This window comes from Malurus melanocephalus, unplaced genomic scaffold (assembly GCF_030028575.1).
Source record: "Malurus melanocephalus ecotype Western Australia unplaced genomic scaffold, MMel_1.1 scaffold_7, whole genome shotgun sequence".
Classification (NCBI taxonomy): domain Eukaryota; kingdom Metazoa; phylum Chordata; class Aves; order Passeriformes; family Maluridae; genus Malurus; species Malurus melanocephalus.
In genome coordinates, this window is record NW_026623239.1 from 2,913,188 (window position 1) to 2,933,660 (window position 20,473).

At 39.8% G+C, this 20,473-nt stretch overlaps 1 protein-coding gene across 1 annotated transcript in view; it reads left to right on the plus strand.

The window, feature by feature from the left end:
* The first annotated feature begins 3,923 nt into the window (after positions 1-3,923).
* Positions 3,924-20,473, plus strand: part of GDA (guanine deaminase) — a 29,673-nt gene continuing 13,123 nt past the window's right edge. Inside the window, exons 1-8 of the mRNA XM_057372583.1 lie at positions 3,924-4,175; positions 9,118-9,206; positions 10,866-11,037; positions 13,477-13,564; positions 14,823-14,928; positions 17,764-17,791; positions 19,168-19,275; positions 19,714-19,821. Coding sequence (XP_057228566.1) covers positions 3,945-4,175; positions 9,118-9,206; positions 10,866-11,037; positions 13,477-13,564; positions 14,823-14,928; positions 17,764-17,791; positions 19,168-19,275; positions 19,714-19,821 — 930 coding nt within the window. The 5' untranslated portion in view covers positions 3,924-3,944. The remainder of the gene's footprint in view (positions 4,176-9,117; positions 9,207-10,865; positions 11,038-13,476; positions 13,565-14,822; positions 14,929-17,763; positions 17,792-19,167; positions 19,276-19,713; positions 19,822-20,473) is intronic.

Sequence of the window (20,473 nt, forward strand, 5' to 3'; positions counted from 1 at the left end):
TTGATTCATGCTTTGTGTCTTGTGGGAAATAGAAATGAGTTTGCCAACAAAATCTTCTGACATATTTCACCCATTGATACTTGTACTTTACTGAAATATGGATTTTATTGGTATTTGTGCAGTATTTCCTGGCTCTTCTTAAGAACTTCTCTGGCTCAGTTAATGCAATCCCTGTTATGAGCATGCCTTGGCAGTAAAGCAGAAGGACTTCATGGGTGTCAGAATCAACATCAGGCAATCTCTAACTACTAATGAYGGTTTTTGTTATGACCGTACTAGCCTTTTATGACAGTACTGGCCTCTTTTTCAGCATTAGAAGGCAAATCAAGCTTCCCCTGGTGGTTTCTGAGCCTTGCCTTCCCAAGCCTTGGTAGACTTGGGTACCAAAGGCTGAGAAAACTAGCTAGCTCCCAACTTAATTTCTCACTTGGGAGTAGATATTTGTCATGCTTCACTTTTTTCTTTTTTTCTTTTTTTCTTTTTCTTTTTTTCCCCCCCTGAATAATGCCAAGGCTTAGCTGTATAATCTTTCTTATACAGAAAAAAAAATCAATTAATAGCAGATAAATCAACTGGGTTTTTTCCTCTCCACTTATCTAGTTGCTATGTTACAAGTTACGGACAAGGTCCATTTTGATCATAATGCTATAAAAACATTAATTGCTAGATCAGAGTAATAATTCTCGTACCCTGGCACTCAGGCTGCACAGGCACTGACCTCCACAGGCTCATGAAAAGCACTCCATCAACTTAATTTTGAAAGTGGTGGGGAGAAGCAGGTTTCCTTTTCTTATATTTCTCAGAYGTTGCAGGATCACCTTAGCTGCTCTGAGACTTAGAAACAAGTAATTGAATTCTTCCTTCATAGAATGTGATAATTGAAGAAAGGATCTGAAAGGGTAAGTGCTAAGGAGAGTGAAGGCTCTCTAATCCTGTTAAAACCTGTCCCTGTTCTCCTGGAAACACATTATCAGATTATTCTTCTAATCCAGAATATGTTAGGCTTCAAGATTCACCTAAAGACTCATCTCTATAATTGCCTATAAGTGACTATTTTAGAAGACTTAGAGAGTCTCATAAGCTATTTGAATAATGAGACAGACTTTTTAAAAAACAGTATTAGCTCAAAATACACATTAGAAATTATTAAATGTATTGACACATATATGATAATATTAAATGCTATTAAAAAAATACTGATAGCATAATTTATCAGAAGCTAAATGTCTCTCTCCAACTAAACTATTTTGGAAGGGAAAAAAAAAAAGAAAAAGAAAAAAAGAACATGGTATTTCATTTATTCYTTAAGTTAATTACTATGGAGCAGTCACAACAGAGCATTACATTTCTGTCCCAGAGGGTAAAGCGCCCAGCCCAGCTCATCCCAATAAAACTAAACATACTTCAGCCCTACAACATTTTGGAACAGTGACTCAGTTTTTCATAGTTGGCCAAGGTCTCACCTTGACTCACGCAAGTATCGAGGGCATGCGCATGTAACTGTTGCAAACTAAAAACAAAAAAAAACTCCGGGAGAAGGGAAGGGTGTTAACCTTTCTTCCRCCAGCATTTTTCTACAGCTCCTATGTTCTCCCACATGAGAGCTGGAAAAAGCAATAGAGACCTYTTTTTGACAGTTCTTTTGACCATGAAGTTATAAAATTTCAGAGTGTTTGGATTACACTAAAATCAAAACAAAGAAAAAAAATAATAAGCATTGTTACCGACATTCTTCCCTAAAAGTGCAAATGGAAGCAACTGTTTATATTTTTGGTYTTCTTCTCTTACATAAATACTGTCTGGATTACATTTTACTCAAACCACTGCGCTTCTTTTTGTAAGGAAGCTGGAGGCAATCCCTGGAAAACCGGGGCTGAAGCAATCAGAGATTCACAGCCAAAGGAGTCCTCAGGAACAATGAGCTCTGCTGAATATTATTTTGGACAACAGTGTGAATGAGTCTTCTAGCAGCAGCCACTCTGTTTTACCTGTCCYGTGTGCTACCCTAGGGCAGCTGTGAGCTTCACTTGATGCAAATCAGGCTACACACAGCGTTTGRCTTTAAATCCGGACCTCTTGTTCTGGCTGCTGCCACTGGGGCAAAGCTGTGTAGCAGCAGCCGCTGTTGCTGGGGAAAGTTATTTTCACTCTTCTCTTCAAAGAGGGAGTGAGTGAATTTACCCCAGCAGGTCTTGGTCCCTTCACTCCATTTCTCATCTCCATTCACCTTATTATTCAGCAGCAAAACCAGCCTTTCCCCCACTCYTTTTCCCTCCTGCAACAAAAGAAAATTTTCCTTGCCTGGAGTAATGGCTTGGAATACAGCTTATTTCAAATGTAGCCTTCACAAACACAACAGCATCACCCTGAGAAACAAATTGAGAAGAGAGGTTTTGCAAGTATTAATTTAGAAGTCTTCTGGTGCTATTAAAAAAATATAAAAAAATATAAAAAAAATATTACTCTTCTCTTCAAAGAAACAAAAAATGTTATTGTGTTTTAAACAGACTGAACTGCTTGAAGGATTTTTTTGTGCCAGTTTCTTCTCCAAACTAGATTAATCTGCAAGATTTATTTGTGATTTGTTTTGTGTGCTAGATTCTCATGCCAAAGATACTAGGAGTACAATAAAAACCTGCCATATGTCTTAAAAACCCAATTTTATCTCATTGTGAATTTTCTTAAACTACAAGACCTCTCACAATAATTGCCAATATAAGTAAGAAAAAGTCACTTTCACATGTCCATTTTATTTTGGACACTCTTTATTGACAGAGTTAACTAATCTCAAAATTTAGGTAAGATCATCTTACTGATTCCAATAAATCCAGTGTTTTTTAAATTTCATTCTCAGCAACCTAACACATTCTGATGAAAAGAAGGCAAGATAAAGACTGATGACTTTCCCATTGCAGGCTAAAATTAAATTTATTCTGTGCTCTCCTGCTGTGTTTCTCACTCCTCCCACCATTAGTCTGTGAGTTTGTAGGAAAGGTAATCTGCCATGCATTTGTAGAGTGTCAGCACAACGGGAAGTGCAAAGGTCTTTTAATGATAAACCATGTAATGACAAACTTTGCAATGCAGCCTTGAGAGCGATAGTGCCAGTGYCCTTGGTGCCAAGTTCACTCATCACTTGGCAAGCTGATGAATAAAGGTGCCTTAGGGCAGGAGTTCTGAGGACACTCATGGTGTTGTCCCTCATGTGTTTGATAATTCTGCCCCTGCCAAGTTTTATTCCAATACTCTCAGTAGAGATCCTCTCAGTGTATGTTCATTTGGTACTTTGACCTGGGTTGTTGGAGCAGAATATCGTTCTGGGGACACATTTCTCTAAGTTAACAAAAGTAATTTTTCTCTGCCTTTGATTTTCCTGAGGTTGTTTTCTCCTTTTCTGCAGACTATCTCCATTGAGTGAGGGTGCCTGTTTCTGGTAGCTCCGGTACCTCAGCCGGCACCCGCTCTCTGCTCCCGCACYCTTTTGTCGCCCAGGACAGAGGCTGAGGATACACGAGACAGTCTGAGATTTGAAGATCTTAAAGATCTTCTCCAAACTACAAATCCAACTTTTTGTAAATTAAACTTTTGCAAGTGGTCACAACTCGCAGGCTGTTTGCAAAAGTGAGTTGCCAGACACTCGTAAAGCACTATCAGACACCTCGCCAAATTTTCACTGCTTCCCAGGTCGTAAGTGGGACCGCAAAACCCGCCGGGCACTGGTCCGGGGATTCGCGCCTCTTGCACGAGGGAGGACACATGCCTGGGACGGGGGATCGGCAGCGGGGAGGCCGAGGGTTCAGGGGGTACACCCCGCACACCGCCCGGGGCATCCCCGCCCGCGTCCCGGGCGGCTGCGTGGGGGACGGCCGAGRGTGCGGCGCGGCCTCCCGCCCTCCTTGCGCCGAAACCACTCCCCGAGGAGAAAGTCACCAGGGGGTGGGGAAATGGTGACAGCTCCAGGAAGCCGCCGGCGGCACCGTGAGACACCGAGGGGAGGCAGCCCGCGGTGTGGCAGCTCGCAGTCCGTGCCCGCCGAGCCCGCCGCCGCCGCCATGTGCTCCCCGCAGCGCCCGCCGCTCGCCCACGTCTTCAAGGGGACCTTCGTGCACTCCACGGCCCTCAGCCCCGTGGAGATCCTGCACGGGCACCTTCTGGGGGTGGACGATAACGGGACAGTGAGTGCGGGCTCGGGCGGGTTCTTGGCCGGGCGGGCGGCGGGGGAGATGCCCGGCGGTCCCTCCGCGGGGCGGGGGTCCCGGGAGCCCCTCTCTGCCGCGGGGTCCGTGAGGGCGCTGAAAATGACCCTTTTCGGCCCCGCGTCCGCGTTCGGGGGYGGCGAGGGGCAGGGCCGGCTCCTCCGGTCCCTGGGGAGAAGGTGGAAAATGTTCGCACTCTTGTCTGTCGGGGCAGGCGCCGCGGAGAAGGAATTTCGCACTTTCGGGACTTTCAGGTAGCGGGATGGAGCGTCTCCTCGGCACGAGTCTGCAGTTGGCTTAAATCAGCTTTTTAGGTGTGCTGAGTGTTCTCAGAACACCAGCGTGCCTTGACCTGGCATTCTTTCAGATTTTCTGTTTTCTTTCAGTTTCACAAGTTGTTTTTTCATTCTCGAAATATCTAAATAGTGATTGCGAATAACTGCTGTGTACCCAACTGCACAGCTGGCTCAACGGGGCTTTTTTGTCTTCTTGTCACAAACCAACCCCTGCCCTCCCATGGTATATACCCAAGAAGAGTTAGAAAAATGGTGTTGTTGGGCATGTTAGTAGCATGAGCCAAGCTTAAAACAAGCATTGCACTTGCTGATAATGCAGGATTGAGTCTGGCAGGGAAGCAATGTCATTCCCTTAACAGTATCACACTTGAAACTCAGTTTCACRGTGTAGGTTGTGTAGGCATGGGCACCCTATGTAACATTTAAGAAAGTACTTTTTTTTTCCTTGTGGTTAAATAACAGTGTGTCAGACTCCAGTAACGCTTGAAATCTGTGCAAAGAGCATTTTGAGCCCTAACAGTGTTTATTTTCTCCTTTYACACCAGTCCAGGCTGTATTAATACAGCCTTTCATAGCTGTTCTGGTGCAAGGTGTATCAAAGTCTGTGAGAAGCTGAATTTTCATGTACAAGAGGGGAGTCTAAATCTGCATAATTATGTCTTGTTCACTGAAACAATATAGTTGAATGAAAAAATCTTTGTCTGCTGTAACTCAGGTGCAGAAGACAGAAACTCATACCCTATCTCACTCTCTTTAATGACAATTTCTGGAAAATTGTCTCTACACAGTATCCATAGGAAATCAAGATTTTTGTAGTTATTTTCTTTTCTTTCCTTAGTAAGCTGCACCTAAGGATCTGTGCTCTCACTCTCTTTCCTTCTTCTAGGGAACAAAGATTCACAGCATACTGTTTCCCTTGCATAAATTGACAGAAGTTATTTTTAAAAAAACTTCCATTAAACCACTATTTTCCTAAAATAAAATTTCCAGTACTGTACCAGAGTACAGTAGCAAGCAATTTCATTTTATTCTCTTTTTACTGCAAATTCTTGGAATTTTAATATTCCAGGGGCTAATACAGTGAGCACCCCATATACTACCTTCACCCACATTACTCCTAATGTAGCCTCATTCAGAGGAACCACTGGGATCACAGAAAAGTTGGCTATTCAAGAAAGAAAGAAAATWGCTTACCTTTATTATTCAAATTTACACTACAACTGCTTCTGTATTTCTCCCAAAGATGTAAATTTTACTAAATAGGCATCGTTCTTTTGCCTCATGYTGCTGACTCCATGATGGAAAAATCTTGCGTGGTCTCTGACGCTGGGAAGAGATCAGCTGTATGAACAGCTGGGTCCTTGCAGTGTGAGTCTCTGCATGCCCTCCAAGGGACGTAAAATGTCATCTCTCTCTGCTTTGCTCCACATGAAATGAGTTTTTATGAAGAAAAGCACTGCTTTTGRGTATGAAAACCCATATTATCATCAAGTTATCAAAGTAGGGACCATGTGTAACTGAGTGGTTTGCAGAGCAGTGTAGTGTCTCTCTTGAGGAGCAGCAAATAGAAAGRGCAGCATTCCTCAGGGTAAAGAAAAGAGGCATAGGTGCAAAATGTGAGTTGTTACTGAAATCTTGGTGTAATTATCCTATGTGAGTAGAATATTAAGTGAACAGAAAACATATAAGCTAAAAGCTCCTGTGGAAGCCATGAAAAGAGCAAGTTTTGTGGAATAGGGGTTAATATTTTTGAGTGAAAGTGTTTGATTTAAGCCAGCTGGGACCGGAGGACATGTGTCAGCTGTAGAAGGAGGAAGGTGCCAAGGTGCCACCGTCCATCTGGACTWCATTTCTTGGTCTTGCTCAGCAAGTCCAGCAGTTCCTCCAGCAGCTGGGTCTGCTGAGTGTTCTTGTTCTCATTCAGTCTCACATCCCAGTTTTAGGAACTAGGCAAGCAATAGGCATCATGTCTCTTATTGCAAAACTCATTTAATCACTGTGGAAATAACAAAGGGAAGAGAGCATGCGGGAAGGGAAAGAGGAATGGATTCCTCCTCATCCTCATCATGTTCACCTTAGCCAGGAACAAAGACAGGCGCTGTTGTGTCCAAACAGCCCACGTTCCTTCAGACAGTGTCATTCACTTCCCAGTCTCTTGTAAGCAAAACATTTGCCCTTGGAGGCGCAGGGTTTGCCACACCGGGGGCGATGTGCTGTTTAGTTGATCAGCCAAGCTTTGGTGGAAGTGCTTTGGGAAACACTTGCAATGAAGAAGGCCTGAGTTAGTCACGAGGGGAATCTTTACCCCTGTTCTTTGGATCCTTTAGCACTGTTACATGGGCAACAACAAGAACCTAAAGAAGTGTTTGGGCAGYTGTGCTAGCGGCCTCTGACTCTGTATGTTGTGATACGCCCTTCCCCACGTGCCAATTATTTTCCTTGACTTCCTTCTTTAAAGCTGAAGGTTTTAGTCTTTCCTGTGAACTCCTGTTGATTCTGTAGTGACACTGCTGTAAGATTTTTTCTTGCTTCTACTGTGCTGAGGTGCATAACTGATTTAAAGAGCACGGCACCAATTTGGTCACGTTGAATGCACAAGCAAGGAGCAAATATCCAAGCACAGGGTCCCAAAGACCTTAAAGTACTAAGTATTGGAAATGTGTCTAAAGCAAATGTATCCTAAATTAATGGGGAATAACCCTTTGCTGATGAAGGGGTTCCATTGGGAAGTTTGTTTGAAAAGAGTGTAGATGTCTTGTTGATTTACCCATAGCCTCATTTGAGCATAATGAGCCAGGTGTCAGGTTTAGAGATGATTTCATGTATCCAGCTTCCTTGAAACATATTTTCTTCATTTTTAAGTATTTTATTTTTCTGCACCCTCAGAATACATAACARCCACTGCTTTTCCATGGCAACGCCTGTTTCCAGAATTTGTCATCTGGTATTTCATGTTTCTCTCTTTTTTTTTTTTTTCCTCCATCTTCGCCAGTCTCCCCACCAGCAGCTCTAACATTGCTCATTCTGCATCCATTTTGACTTCAGTATTTGGATAACATTTTCTTTATTGCACGTCAGACATTTCAGTAAATCTGTACTCCAAACCTTCTGCAGTTATACAGTAATTGAGTTGGCTGTATTCCTCTTTGGAAGGAGGATGATACTGCTTCTTGTGAACTAATAATGGAGTACTATAATTTTTGCTAGTGATATTTATTTATATAACATTATTTTAATATCTATTTCTGACTAAAAATAYAAAATATTTTTAGACAATATAAATCATACCATTGCCACCATAACTCATTTTAAAGACTAGGCAGCCAATAACTTACTGTCTTCAGTTTAGCAGCCTTTACATTTTAGCAGTCTTTGCTTATTTTTGTCTATGGAAAAAAMCAGAAAATGGTAAATTTCTTTGCAAAAGAAACACACATATAAAAAAAGCGCATGCAAATAATGGCTAAACAATACTCTTTTGGTCCTCTTGCTCTTCCACCTATGTTGCTTCCTACTGCCCTTTTACAAGTACCAGGTCTTGCCTTTTGATTTATTTTTTTTTTTCTTTTTAACTGTTGCCCTAGAAACTGCTGTCTTGAGGTCGAWACAGGCCCTCAGTGTGGACATCTTCCCAGGAGCAGAGGGGTACTGGTAGCAGCAAGATTATTCCTTTCACCTTAGGGAAATGAGCTCTTACACCAAGGGTGTAATGAACTGTTTATGGCAGAAACTGTTAGGCAAGAATTTCTGTAAGCTCAGATAGGCAGTCCTTGGCCAGGGGAGAGTCCTCTAAATTGTCAGGCGTTGAGGAAACTTGCATCCCACCTGGAGCCTGTAGAGGGCCTTCCAGTTCCTAGGCTCCACGGTCTCTTCTTTTTGGGGACTTGTCATGCTTATTATTGATAGAACAGAGAATCAAAGAGTTGAGAATTCAGCTGCAAAGAGTCGTGTTGTAGATTAAAATATCAAGAAATTTAAAAAGAAATAGAAACTGTGCTAAAATTCTGACTTGGCAACAGAGCTGATGTTCTCTAGGGGTCAGATGAGTTGACTTGGGCTCCAGACTGTAGGGTTTTATTTTGAAATAAATAAAGATCTCAGCATCCTTTTAGCCTGTTCTGTAAAATGAAATTATTATCCACATTTTTCCCCTCAATTTTTTTTTCTCGTCTTAGCCACTGAAACAATTTAAAAAGCCCWACACAAGCAGAAAATTAGAAACTACTTAGCTTGATGTCAGTCAGCCGTAGGCAAAGCAAGTAATTTGACCCCTGTGGTTGTGAATACTGTAATTGCATTCCTGTAAGGCTGTTGTACACCTCCTCACCAAGTGACTGTACTGCGTGATTTCTCTGAGGTCGGTGCTGTTCTGCCTTGTGTACTACCTGAGAAGGAATTAACTGTTCCATGCAAGTTACAAGGTGGGTGAAGTTATTCACCGGATTATGAGAAACGTTTCAAAATCGTGCTTGATGGACAGGAAAAGCAAGTGTTCCAATGCAAACCTAACACCTTCATAGTAAACAGGTGAAATAGGTTGCGAAATGTAACTTGTTTTGCCTTCACATAAAGCTGATGTGGGATGTGCATTTAAAGTGCTTAACTGTGTTTTCTTTTTTTTTTAGATTGTGTTTATGGAACAAGCTGATCAGCTAGAGCAGCTGGCTGAAACGTGGGGGTTCAAAACTTCTGACATAAGACAACTGAGTAAACAGTATGTGTTGTGTTTAGATTAATTTCAGCAAATGCAGTTTCTTCTTTGAGTGAGTAAAGCAAGTCTTTGGAATGCATTTTGGCAGGGAGCACATCAAATCCATATAATGCCCATAAATTTAGTGGGCAAAACTCCATTTCAGTGCAGTGGGAGCTCTTTACCCAAAGCTGCCTGAGTTCTGGATGGGACTCAGAGGATGGGCAGTCCCTGTGCTTTTCACCTTCCTTGGTCTGGGACTGCAGACGTGGCTGAACTGTGCTGTTGGATAGAACCACACAGAACAAAATGCCATATTTGATTTTCAGGCATGGCCACTTCTGTATTCACAGCAGTAAGTGCCATTCTTTCTTGAGATTGCATTTTACATCCATTTTGTTACCGAAGGGCTGTGCCTTACATGAAACTTTAGCCTTGGTAAATGTAGGTAATAATGACACTGCTGATATAAAACTCATTTCCTTAGACTTTGACACACTCCATAATAAAAATTAATGCAACTAGAAAATTTAAGCCTTCTAAATGCAGTTTTTGATTGCTCACTCTATTGCAGCTAGATAATTTCTTTTTTCTTCAGTGAGTGGAATCCCCAAATTTCTGGTGAAAATAAATAATTTTGGACTACAAATKATTATCTACTACACTTTGTATGTAATAACACTGTAAACAGCTYGTGGCTTAGAATTGAGAGCTGCAGTGTCCTTCTAATTATCAGTTTTTAAAAAATGTGTATGCTTTGCTGAAAGTCTAACCATACAGTGAACATGAGTCACCAGATATTTTCTTCTCTTGAAATAGYCTGAGGAAAATGGAAGGTGCTGAGAATATGGATCATTTGAGGAAGACCTTCAGCATTTATAGCCTGCAAGAAAACTGAAAGAATGGGAATTAAATGAGATAAAATTCAGTTCATTCAGTAGACAGGGAGAAGCAAAGAGGAGTCAGAGAAATGTTATGCAGTAAGGAGTTCAGCACAAAACAAAATAGTTGTGTAGTAATGTTGATATTGCATGAACATTTCATGACAACATATAGTTTTACAGTTCCATTGTAAATATACCTATCCTGACAAGATACTGAGCAGAGCTCTTTTCACCTGTGTCTATGTTTTTGGACACAGTGTCCATTCTTCCATTAAACCTTGAAATCCATTGATTTCATATATCTATATGGATGTATAAATAATACAGAGGAAAAATGGCACTTAGAAAGTCAYATGTTGTAAATACAATGGTCTGGAAGCTAGAGGCATTCCATATATATCCATATTAGGAAGTAAGACTGTGTACAAATCTCTTTTTCAGGTGGTTTCTACAGTGCAGTAATTTTAGTTTTTGTGAAGTTGGTTTGTCTTTATTTGTTGGCATTTAGGGTGGGTCAATATTAGAGATAATTGGATTCATCATGCTCCTATATTGTTTTTCTCACAGTTAGATATCTGTATTTGACTGTGTAGATGTGATTACTCAACTGCTTCATAACAAAAAATGGATGTGGGTAGAGGCACAACAGGAGTTAGTGGGCTGATGCTGGGAAAGGTGGGTTAATCCGTATTTGTTTACTCTGTAGATTTCATTTCAATGTATTGTTTAAAACAAAGCTTCTTACTGTCGACAGTTTCGAGGCATTCTGGATTATTATAATTTTGTTTTCTTTCCWTAGTGAATTCTTCATGCCAGGATTGGTTGATACACATATTCATGCCCCGCAGTACTCGTTTACTGGCACGAGAGTAGACCTGCCTCTTCTGCAGTGGTTGACTTCCTACACGTTCCCAACAGAAGCCAAATTCCAGGACAATGGCTTTGCAGAAGAAGTGTACACCAGAGTTGTTGTAAGTCATGCAAACGATGTTTTACCTACTTGACAATATTCATTTTTGTGTAACATAGGTTTTCAGGTCAGCAGAAAGTGTAGAGCATGTTTTACTGTTGTGGAAACCAGATAAAATCAAGGTAGCCACAGCTCTAATTGYTAGCCAAGATTGTCTGTTAATAGTTCCGGCCTTGTTCTGTTGCTGCTGGCAATGTAATTAATGTAATCACGAGGTTAACATTTAACTTGTCTATCACCTTTTCTGAATACAATGACTAACATTTAAGACTGCACTCAGTACAGCCAGCAGGTGTGGACAACCTCAATGCAGAAATAATCAAACGTAGAAAAAAACCCCCAAAATTCAGGGGACATTTCCTTTTCTGCACAAAAAAACTATATTATGAAATAATTTTCTGCAAAACTTACATGAAAGAGAAGATGCTTCTCATAGATGACAAATCTGGGGTCTTTTGGAATGGTAAAGGGAGACATTTCTGCTGCTGAGCTCCTTGTAATAGGAATGTCTTTCACTGCAGAGGCTTTAGATGGAGTCTGTCAGTGAAATTGTGGGACAAAGAGAGAGTCTGTGAGCTAAACTGATTCTGAGCAATGCAAAGATTTTAAGGTCTGCTGGATGGACAACAAGCAGCTAACTTCTTCTGTCCTATAGCTGAAATTTATCCTTTAATGTGTGGACTGAAATATCTTCAACAGATTGAGTTATTTGACCAGCATAATTTGCCTTGCGTTTACCTCTTACTGTGACAGCATCTGTTGTCAACATAATAAAATAACAAATCTGAAATAAATAGTTATACTGTTCCTTGCCACATAAATTTAAAAAAGAAATTGCTTTCTGCCATCTGCCATGATGAAAACATGTAGGAGCAGCTTGGTCATAAGCTGTAGTGACAAGCACACATGCTTCAGCTGCTGAAACCATAAGGTGACCTCAGCGTCCAACTGTGTGCCCAACGTCCCGTCAGAGTGCGGACTGGGGGACCCAGCAGAGCTAAAGAGCTTGCTGTGCAAGGTGTTTCACAAAATCATCTGGAAAAGAGCTGCCAGCTGGAAGTTGGCTGTGGGAGCCTGAGCACAGCAGCAGGCTCTGCCCATGTGAATCAGATAAAACAGCKTCAGGAAAACGTCTTCACCACAGAAGATGCAGAATGCCAGCCACCCCACAGTGTTTGATGGGGCCAAGAATAACATTCAATTGTTGGAAACAGGACTAAACCTGCATGGACCAGATTTTTTTTTAACATTGTGCTTTTGAAGTTGTTACAAAAACATAATGGATTTATTCCAATCAAAATGCTGCTTCCCGCAAATACTTACTAYACTCAGCAAAAGAAAAAAGTTAGCTGAAATTTTCCTGCTTTTAGCTGGAACCTCCTCTTGATGCTGATGATTCAGAAACATTGCATTTTTGTATTTCATTTAACAATGTTGTTAGGATTTCGGAAGTAGAGGATTCTCAGTTTTAAAAGGTAAGGAACAATGATAGTTTGTCTCAGTAATGACATTATTATTTTTGAGACTGATTTTTGGAACTCTCTAAGAGTTTCTTCTGAATATTTTAAGAAAAGACAGTTTTGCTTGGCTTTGTGTTTGTCAAATAATTAGCTCTAGCCTTTCTCAAACATTGTGTTGATATCCTGCCTTCTATCTGATTAAAAAGAAGTAAAGAAAATTTTCAAATTACTTGGCATGGCAGCCAGAATCCAAAAATATAGTTTAAACCTGTATGTTAGCTAAGTAGTCCATATACTTTCATCAGTCCCAAGACAAGAGAAACTACCAACTTAATAATGAATTAATGTAACCAAAATTGCTCTTTATTTACTGTTATGTTCCCCAAAAGTAATATGAAGAGGTGTTACTCATCATTTCCATTTTCAGTAGATAGATAATTACCTTGTAGTCTGAGCAGTTGTGCTCAGTTTTCTTTTACAGTTAAGTTTGTTACTTTGTATTTGGGGAGAACAGAAGATTTTGATACATGAAAACCTGACTAGTTTTTCCAGCCAGATCAGGTAGCTAGAAGAAAACTGCTGCTTTCACCAAAAGCCTTCCTTTGATAACACTTGATAAATAAGGCTTCACTGCAAAAATTGGAGAGCCTTTCATAACTAGGAAATAACAAAAAATGACTAGTCGTTTGTATTTCCAAATATAAGTTGGAATATTTTCAGTTTGGGGGAAGGAACATAGACTGRTTTCCATGGGTTTACAAATATTACAAATATTCTGTGAGGAATTATTGTATTTATTAACACTCAGACTTWAAAAAGCTATTATGAAATTAAAAATCTATATTTTACCTTCTCACTTCACTGCACAATTTCACAATAACTAAATGTTCTTGCAGTTTGAAATGAGACTGGCTGTTCTGCATTTTGGCAGCTTTACTGTTTTTTTTTTCCAGACAGTTGAAACTGATTTCTTTTTTTAGAGACGAACTCTAAAGAATGGCACGACTACGGCTTGCTACTTTGCAACAATTCACACAGACAGTTCTCTTATTCTTGCTGAAATTGCAGGTAAACCTAACAGTGAATGTTGAAGGGTGTTGTGTAGATCATGTTAATTGTAGGAAACTGAGTTTAGAAGTTTCAGGCTAGCTAGGGATCTGTCTTTCTCTTAAATTGTTTTTGGTGAATTGTAGCTGTCACACTGTGTCCCCAAACCCCTGTCACCCTTGTTCGCTTAAGCACCTTTGTCCTTCAGTTGCTGCTGCTTGTCTCTTCACTCCCAAATCTGCTGCTGCCTGAGCTTGAATTATGTCTGCTGGATGTGTTCTCCAGATGCAACTCTTTGCTCTTTCTAATCTTTTGTTATTTGAGGATTGAAAGAACTAAATGACAAGACACCCAGTCAGAGCATTAATTTCCTGATACGTTGAGATTTCGGCTGAAAATCAGTGTCAAAAATCTTCACACACCCTCTGAAACTGGAGAAGTGGAAGCTTCATCAGATTCTTATCCTTCCCTTCTGTTCACAGTTGTAAATGCCTTGAAAATGTTGTGGTTCTTGCAGGATTTCCAAAGGCTCAGACAGCTCCCAAAGCAGAGAAATTTAATAAGAACCTCAGATATCATAACATCAGAGATAWCAGATAACATCAAAAATTACCTTGTCTTTCTGATTTAGTAGGAAAATTTTGAAGCCATTGCATTCAACAACTCAAAAAATAAAAGTGGACAAAAAGATCTGATTTAGAAACACATTTTACAGCTTTGAATTGAATATTGTATACATGTCTTACACATGAGTTCTGATTTATTCATCTAGCATGGGTAAATCTCAAGAAAGGCTAGAATAGATCTGGAAATTTCTCCCTTTAACTGCATGTGGGAGGCATGTTAGCAATCTTGTTCCTTTCTCTTAAGGATAGATGGTTTGCTGAGATCTTTGTGCCTTTCCTCATCTCTACTGCAGCTGCTGTATTTTGATGCTTGTATTTCTCATCCTCTATTTCACAGCCATCYTAATTTACCACCATCATGAATTCTGGTTGTGGTTAAACTACAGTAACCTAGTTCTCATTTATWAGGTTGATTACTAATGTGGAAGATAGCTCCTATTTAAGTGTTGTTTGCTTCCTTTTTTCCTCCTTTCTTTTYGTCCTTAAAAGTCACCTGAATTATCCCAGCTTAGAGATAAGACAAGAGCATAAATTCTGTTCATTTAAATGAAGCTGGGTGGGTGGACTTTCATTTTTTACTTCCAGTACAAGCTTTGATAGTGGTTTCTGAGAACTAGTGATTCTGAGATTTATATTCTAATGCATCTCAACAGATAAATTTGGTCAACGAGCATTTGTTGGAAAAGTCTGCATGGATATGAATGATATGGTGCCAGAATACAAAGAGACTACTGCTGAATCTGTCGAAGAGACAGAAAGGTAAAACGATAAAATTGATGGCATAACCTTTTAAAATAAGATTTTTCATACATCTGAAAAGTGAATGTGAAACTCACTAAGAGAGAGAGGTGTGGATGTATTTGGAACAGGTGTGAATGTATTAGGAACTTGTTTTTTTCCTTCTTAAAGTTTTGGCAGTTCCTGCATACCCAGCTGCTGCACAGCCCAAGTGGCATCACCCTGGCTTTTYCAAAGAGAGGAAGTAGCCACAGATCTAGGGTTTGAGAGAATTYGTGTGGTTTCTGCCTCCTTTCACAGCCTTTTCACAGCTCTGTGTGTGCAGATGATGTAACCTGACCCAGGATGCTGGGGTGGCTGCCAGTGCCTTTGTCTCCATTAACTTCTGACCTATTTCCTTCTACCATTCAGGTGAAGCCTTTAGTCAAGTTGTAGGAGTCAGCTTTCATATATCCTATTTTAAGCATCTCTTCTCCATCACACCACTAGTCAAACTACTCCAACATGCAGCTGAGAGAATGAAGGAGAATCAAATCAAGGCAATCTTTGTAGTGGAGGAGAACCAAGACTGGAGAATGGCAGCCTACTTACTGTCTTGTGTTTCTCTTGGCTTTCACGCCCATGCTCAGAAAATTAAGCAGACATACAGCTCTTCTCATGGGACTATTTATTTACTTGTATTAATGTTTCAAATGTCATGCTGAAACAAAAAACACCTAAGAGTAATATAAATATATTACAGCAGTTGTGAGAGGTCGCTATCTTATTTTTACATGTCAGGCTACAAGCATGAAAATGAAAGTTAGAAGTGGTCATGATTTTATTTTTAAAATAAAAAGTGGTCATGGTGTKTATTTTTAAACATATTTTTAAAATATGTAGTAATAGTTACCTTCACCCTACTAACATTTGTTTTCCGCTATGTAAATCCCAAGTTTTCGTAATACAGYGCAAGTCCTGTCAAATGGGCCTGAAAGCAGCAGAACTTCTGGTTCTGGTACTTTTAAAAGCTTCAGAATGACCTAAATGGCTTTTTCTCAAATACCTATCTTGTGCCTCCAATTCATTCCTTTTTGATTGTGTAATAAGAAATGTATCTCAGYTTTGGGTGAGAGGTTGCTACAAATACAAGAAGCATCTAGGGAAGAGAGCGGTGTGCTTCTTGGCATGGATCTGGGGTACTTACCTGAATCACAGCCATACCATTGCAGAAGGATGAAAAAGCTGTTTCTTTAAGAGGGCAGCATTTTARGTTTGTTATGTTTAGGTTTGGTTTGGTTTTTGGGGTTTTTTTGAGGTTTTTTGGGTTGCTTTTTTAAGAATYTGAGAGATGTCAGAAAATGGACTACACTCACTGACTTGCAGTTTACCTTCAGAAATACTTACATTGCATTCATGAAAGTAAGGTACAATTCTAAGTGCTTCATCTATTAAATTTAAATTCAAGTCAAGAATCTGTATCTACYATTCTTTGTCAAAGAGATTTTAATAAAACGTTAGGGCATTGCAATCTGAATTACCATGTATGGCACTAAAAGTCACCTGGAAAGATGAGAACCTATGTTGGAGTCTGTTCTTCTGCTACAGRAGACAATAGCTTGAAGCTGAGCTTCTCTCCTTGTAGAGAAGTACATAAGCCAACAAACTATAGGGTTCATTTCCTGAGCGTTTTCCATCATATTTCATCAGTTCTGAAGTGGCTCACACTGCTCAAAGAATGAGAAAAAGAATGAAAACAGCCATATTGAAGTTTTGTCTTCTCCCCTGAGCATTATACTTCTGTCAGGGTTTCTGCTCAAGTGAATATTTTATTTTATCTGGTTAACCAATAGGAGGAGAGACAGGCAGATGTCTAATTCACTTTGCATTTTGGTCCTCAAATTAGACAATGATGGCCTCTAACTCATTTGGTCATTGCAAAAGTTGAGCTCAGTTTCTTACTTCCATCTGCTGATCTAGCACTATCTTCAGTGTTGTCAATCTAGCCAGTAGCATTATTATTTTTTTCCCTCTGAAGATAATCTGGTAAAATTGATACAATGTGTGTAGTGATCAAAATTACTGTTTTCTTACTATAAACTATGACATAGAAACTCACAGAGATCCTGTCCAGAAAGCATCTCAAACTGGCTTTTGGAAAAAAAGTCACTTATGGACACTGAACAAATGGGCTTTCAAAGAATTTCCTCCTTCCAAAGTCAGAGGAAATTTAATTTGCTCCTCTGCATTGTCAGTAATGACTGCTTGGGCCTTTGTGCAGAGGTCTCAGGTAGCTTSTTTTGTTTAACAGAGGAAGTAGATCTTTATTTTTTTGTAGATCATCTGTACACTAACACTGTTATAAACATTTCCAGAAAATAAAGGGTTCTGTAGGTGAACAAGGACATATACATCTCCTGTAAGATATAAAATATTGCTGCATCTTTTGAAAATTGGCTTTTAAAAGAATTTGACACTACAATTTAAATTCATGGACAGGCAAATTTAAGTTTGGTTTGTGTTTTCCTCTCTAATGTATCTTATAATTATTTTCAATTCATTTAATGTAGCATGTGTTTGATTTCAGGGAGAACTCAGAATAATTACCACTTGTCTAATGCTAATYATTGCAAATGAAAAAACAATAGCCTGCATGTTCAGGGTCAAATTTAAAGCTAAAATAATTTGGTGTCACTATCCTGAGTTCATTTTGTTCCCTCTTTTTATTTCATATGAAAATCTGGCTCAACTTTTGTAAAAAAWTTACCTATGTCTAAAATGTTTAACAGGATATCCAAGTATATATATTTTTATATTTTTTATAATTTATAACATGRATGACAGATTTATAGCAACTTTATTTCTACCCTTTTCCAGGTTTATTAAAGAACTTCTGGAAAAAAAAGTAAGTAGAGTTCTTTTTTGCATTCACTTCTGTGCTCAGAAGAGGCTTTGTGAAYATATGAAATAGTTAATCCTGCCATCTAAAGCTGTTGTCTTAGTGACAAATAATAAATACACATCTTTCTGTGTAATAGACAGATATCACCACTTTGAAAAATGTTCTGCTAGTCATGTTCAGAAATGGACTTGTCACAGTGTAAAGTCTGTTTTCTGTGCTCAGAAGAGAGAAGAAGAGCAGAGCAATGTCCCGTGTGTTTCTCTCTCGAGTTTGAAATACCTGGCTTCCTAGAAAGGACAATTTTCTGTTAAAGAAAGGTGTAATTATCACTCTGTGGTGTGTAAGTAGACTAATTAAAGGAATAATGACCAACAGAAATCACTATTTTTCCAGTAGAGTTACAAATCCACTATAGTATTAGTATTTGGGGTCAGTACATATCTTACAGTGTGTTTCTAAAGAGATATAGGCTTACACTCCTGTGGTAAGGATAGAGGTTTGCACTCCAATGTGAAAAGCAGTAGTRCTTTTCTTATCAGCCTTTAGTTTTCAGTGGCTTCTTTTGACATCCACCTCAAAATATTGGAGAGCAGATGCCTTGAGTTTATGCCTAAGCTACATGTATCAATAGAATGAGCTGGCTAATTTACAAAGGCCCAAGCTCCTTTTTTCTGGGAGATGAAACGAAAAAATGCAGTCCACGTTATCACTTACTGGCTTGTGCAGGACTCTTGCCTCTGACTGACAGCAGAATTGTAATGCTATTGCCCACATTTTTATGAAAATGTTAATCTAGAGTGTAAAGTGTAAGTCTCTGTAGGTCTTGGTGTCTTGTCCACTGTTTCCTACTGTGTAGAAGATCTGGTTATACCACTATTCTTCCCATCAAGGGAGTATAGGGACAGTCTGTTGCTACTGCAAGTAGAGAAAACTGAGCAGGAAAATGGCTTTGGTTTCACAGAAGCATGCTGTTTTGCATCCTTGTATCTTCAATGGTCACAGAAGTGGGACTTAAAATATTGGGTCATTCAACTGGCTTATTTCTCATCGTGAGTACAGGACTGTCAGCAGATATGAAACACTATTCAGTGCTGCTGAAGATGGTAAAATCTCAGTGACTTGATGAGGATTCTAATGAAAACAAATTAATAAAGTTCATTAAAATTGTTTTAAGAAACCCCCATTTTAATTCTCTGTTTCTGCCATGGAATGTCTAATGCAAGCAAGGACATTACTACTACCATACAGCTTAATTTGAGTTGGCAAGGATGCAGTAAGCAATAAGCAATGAAGACAAAATATAATTGCCATGTAAGAGCTAGTCTTACAGTTACGGAAATATACATGTGTAATACAAAAATCTGTCTTATTATTTTCAGTATCCCAGAGTGCAGCCCATAATAACCCCCCGCTTYGGCCCCTCCTGCACAGAGGACTTGCTGAGTGCCCTCGGTGGTTTAGCAGAGACTCACGATCTCCATGTGCAGGTGAGCCCCAGCAGCTCTGTGTGCAGTTTKGGTGGTGTGGACATGCAGCACGCTGACCATCTGGACGTACCTTCAGGAGGAGCTGCCTGCCTGCTGCCCACATCTCAGCGTCCAYTCTTGCTCTCTCTTTTACCTCAGAGTCATATTTCATATATTATTTTATTTATTATCTTAACATCTTCCAAAAGCTGAGTGGGCCATTGTGTCCCCATGCTGCTGGGATGGACATGCACGCCATCTCATATAGCTTTTAGGGGAACAAGTGGAGCTACCCATGAAAACTTCTTTGTGTCTTACAGAAAAAAGGACTGAATCTAGCTGGAGGCTTTACAAATACTACTGAATGTGTGTTTAGCACCAGATAGATTGCTCAGGAGGTTGTAATGTCAGGTTCAGTGCTGTTTAAAGGGCTCACTGCTATGCATTTTCTTATTGCAGAGTCACATAAGTGAGAGCAAAGATGAAGTCAAACTTGTGAAGGAGATGTTTCCTGCCTACCAGAATTACACYGAACTGTATGATAAAAACAAGCTGCTAACCAGCAAGGTAGGCACATAAAAACTTTCCCAGCCTAACTTAGATTAATCCACGTGGAGAATATGATGTTTTACAGTATTTACCTGAAAAATCTGTGTTGTTTTGTCAAGGTCAGTGACATCTGCAAAACTAATTTTATGTTTTCTGTTGGGGTCTTTAGATGAGCCAACACTGTTCCTAAGTACCTTTGMGGAGGTGAAGAATAAATGTATTTTATGCTCCCTGATCAATTTTCCAAAGGCTCCAAAGAGAATTAGGGCAGTGAGATTAGAAGACTAGATAAAGCTGGTCATGTGGGAAATGGTAATTCTTGGACAATAATCAGTTATCCTTATATTATGATGTTCTCGCACACTGGTTTGCCTGTAGATTTCTTCTGTGGTGTTATCGTAGGACCAACTTCATTTTTCCCTGTGGGGAGCCAGGCCTCCCTGTTGAGTTCTGAGCATCAGCCTCGCTTGCAGACAGGTGCACTTATTGCTCTGACTATGCAAAAGCRCTTTCATCTCATTTTACCAGGTGATTTTACCAAGCTGGGAGAGCTACACCAGCCTGAAGAGCTGAAACTCATTAGAGCTTTATGCTGCTGTGATAATTGTACTGCCCACAGTAATCACAGGTTGGGGTGCTGGGGTACACCTTATTAGACAGTGGAGTGCAC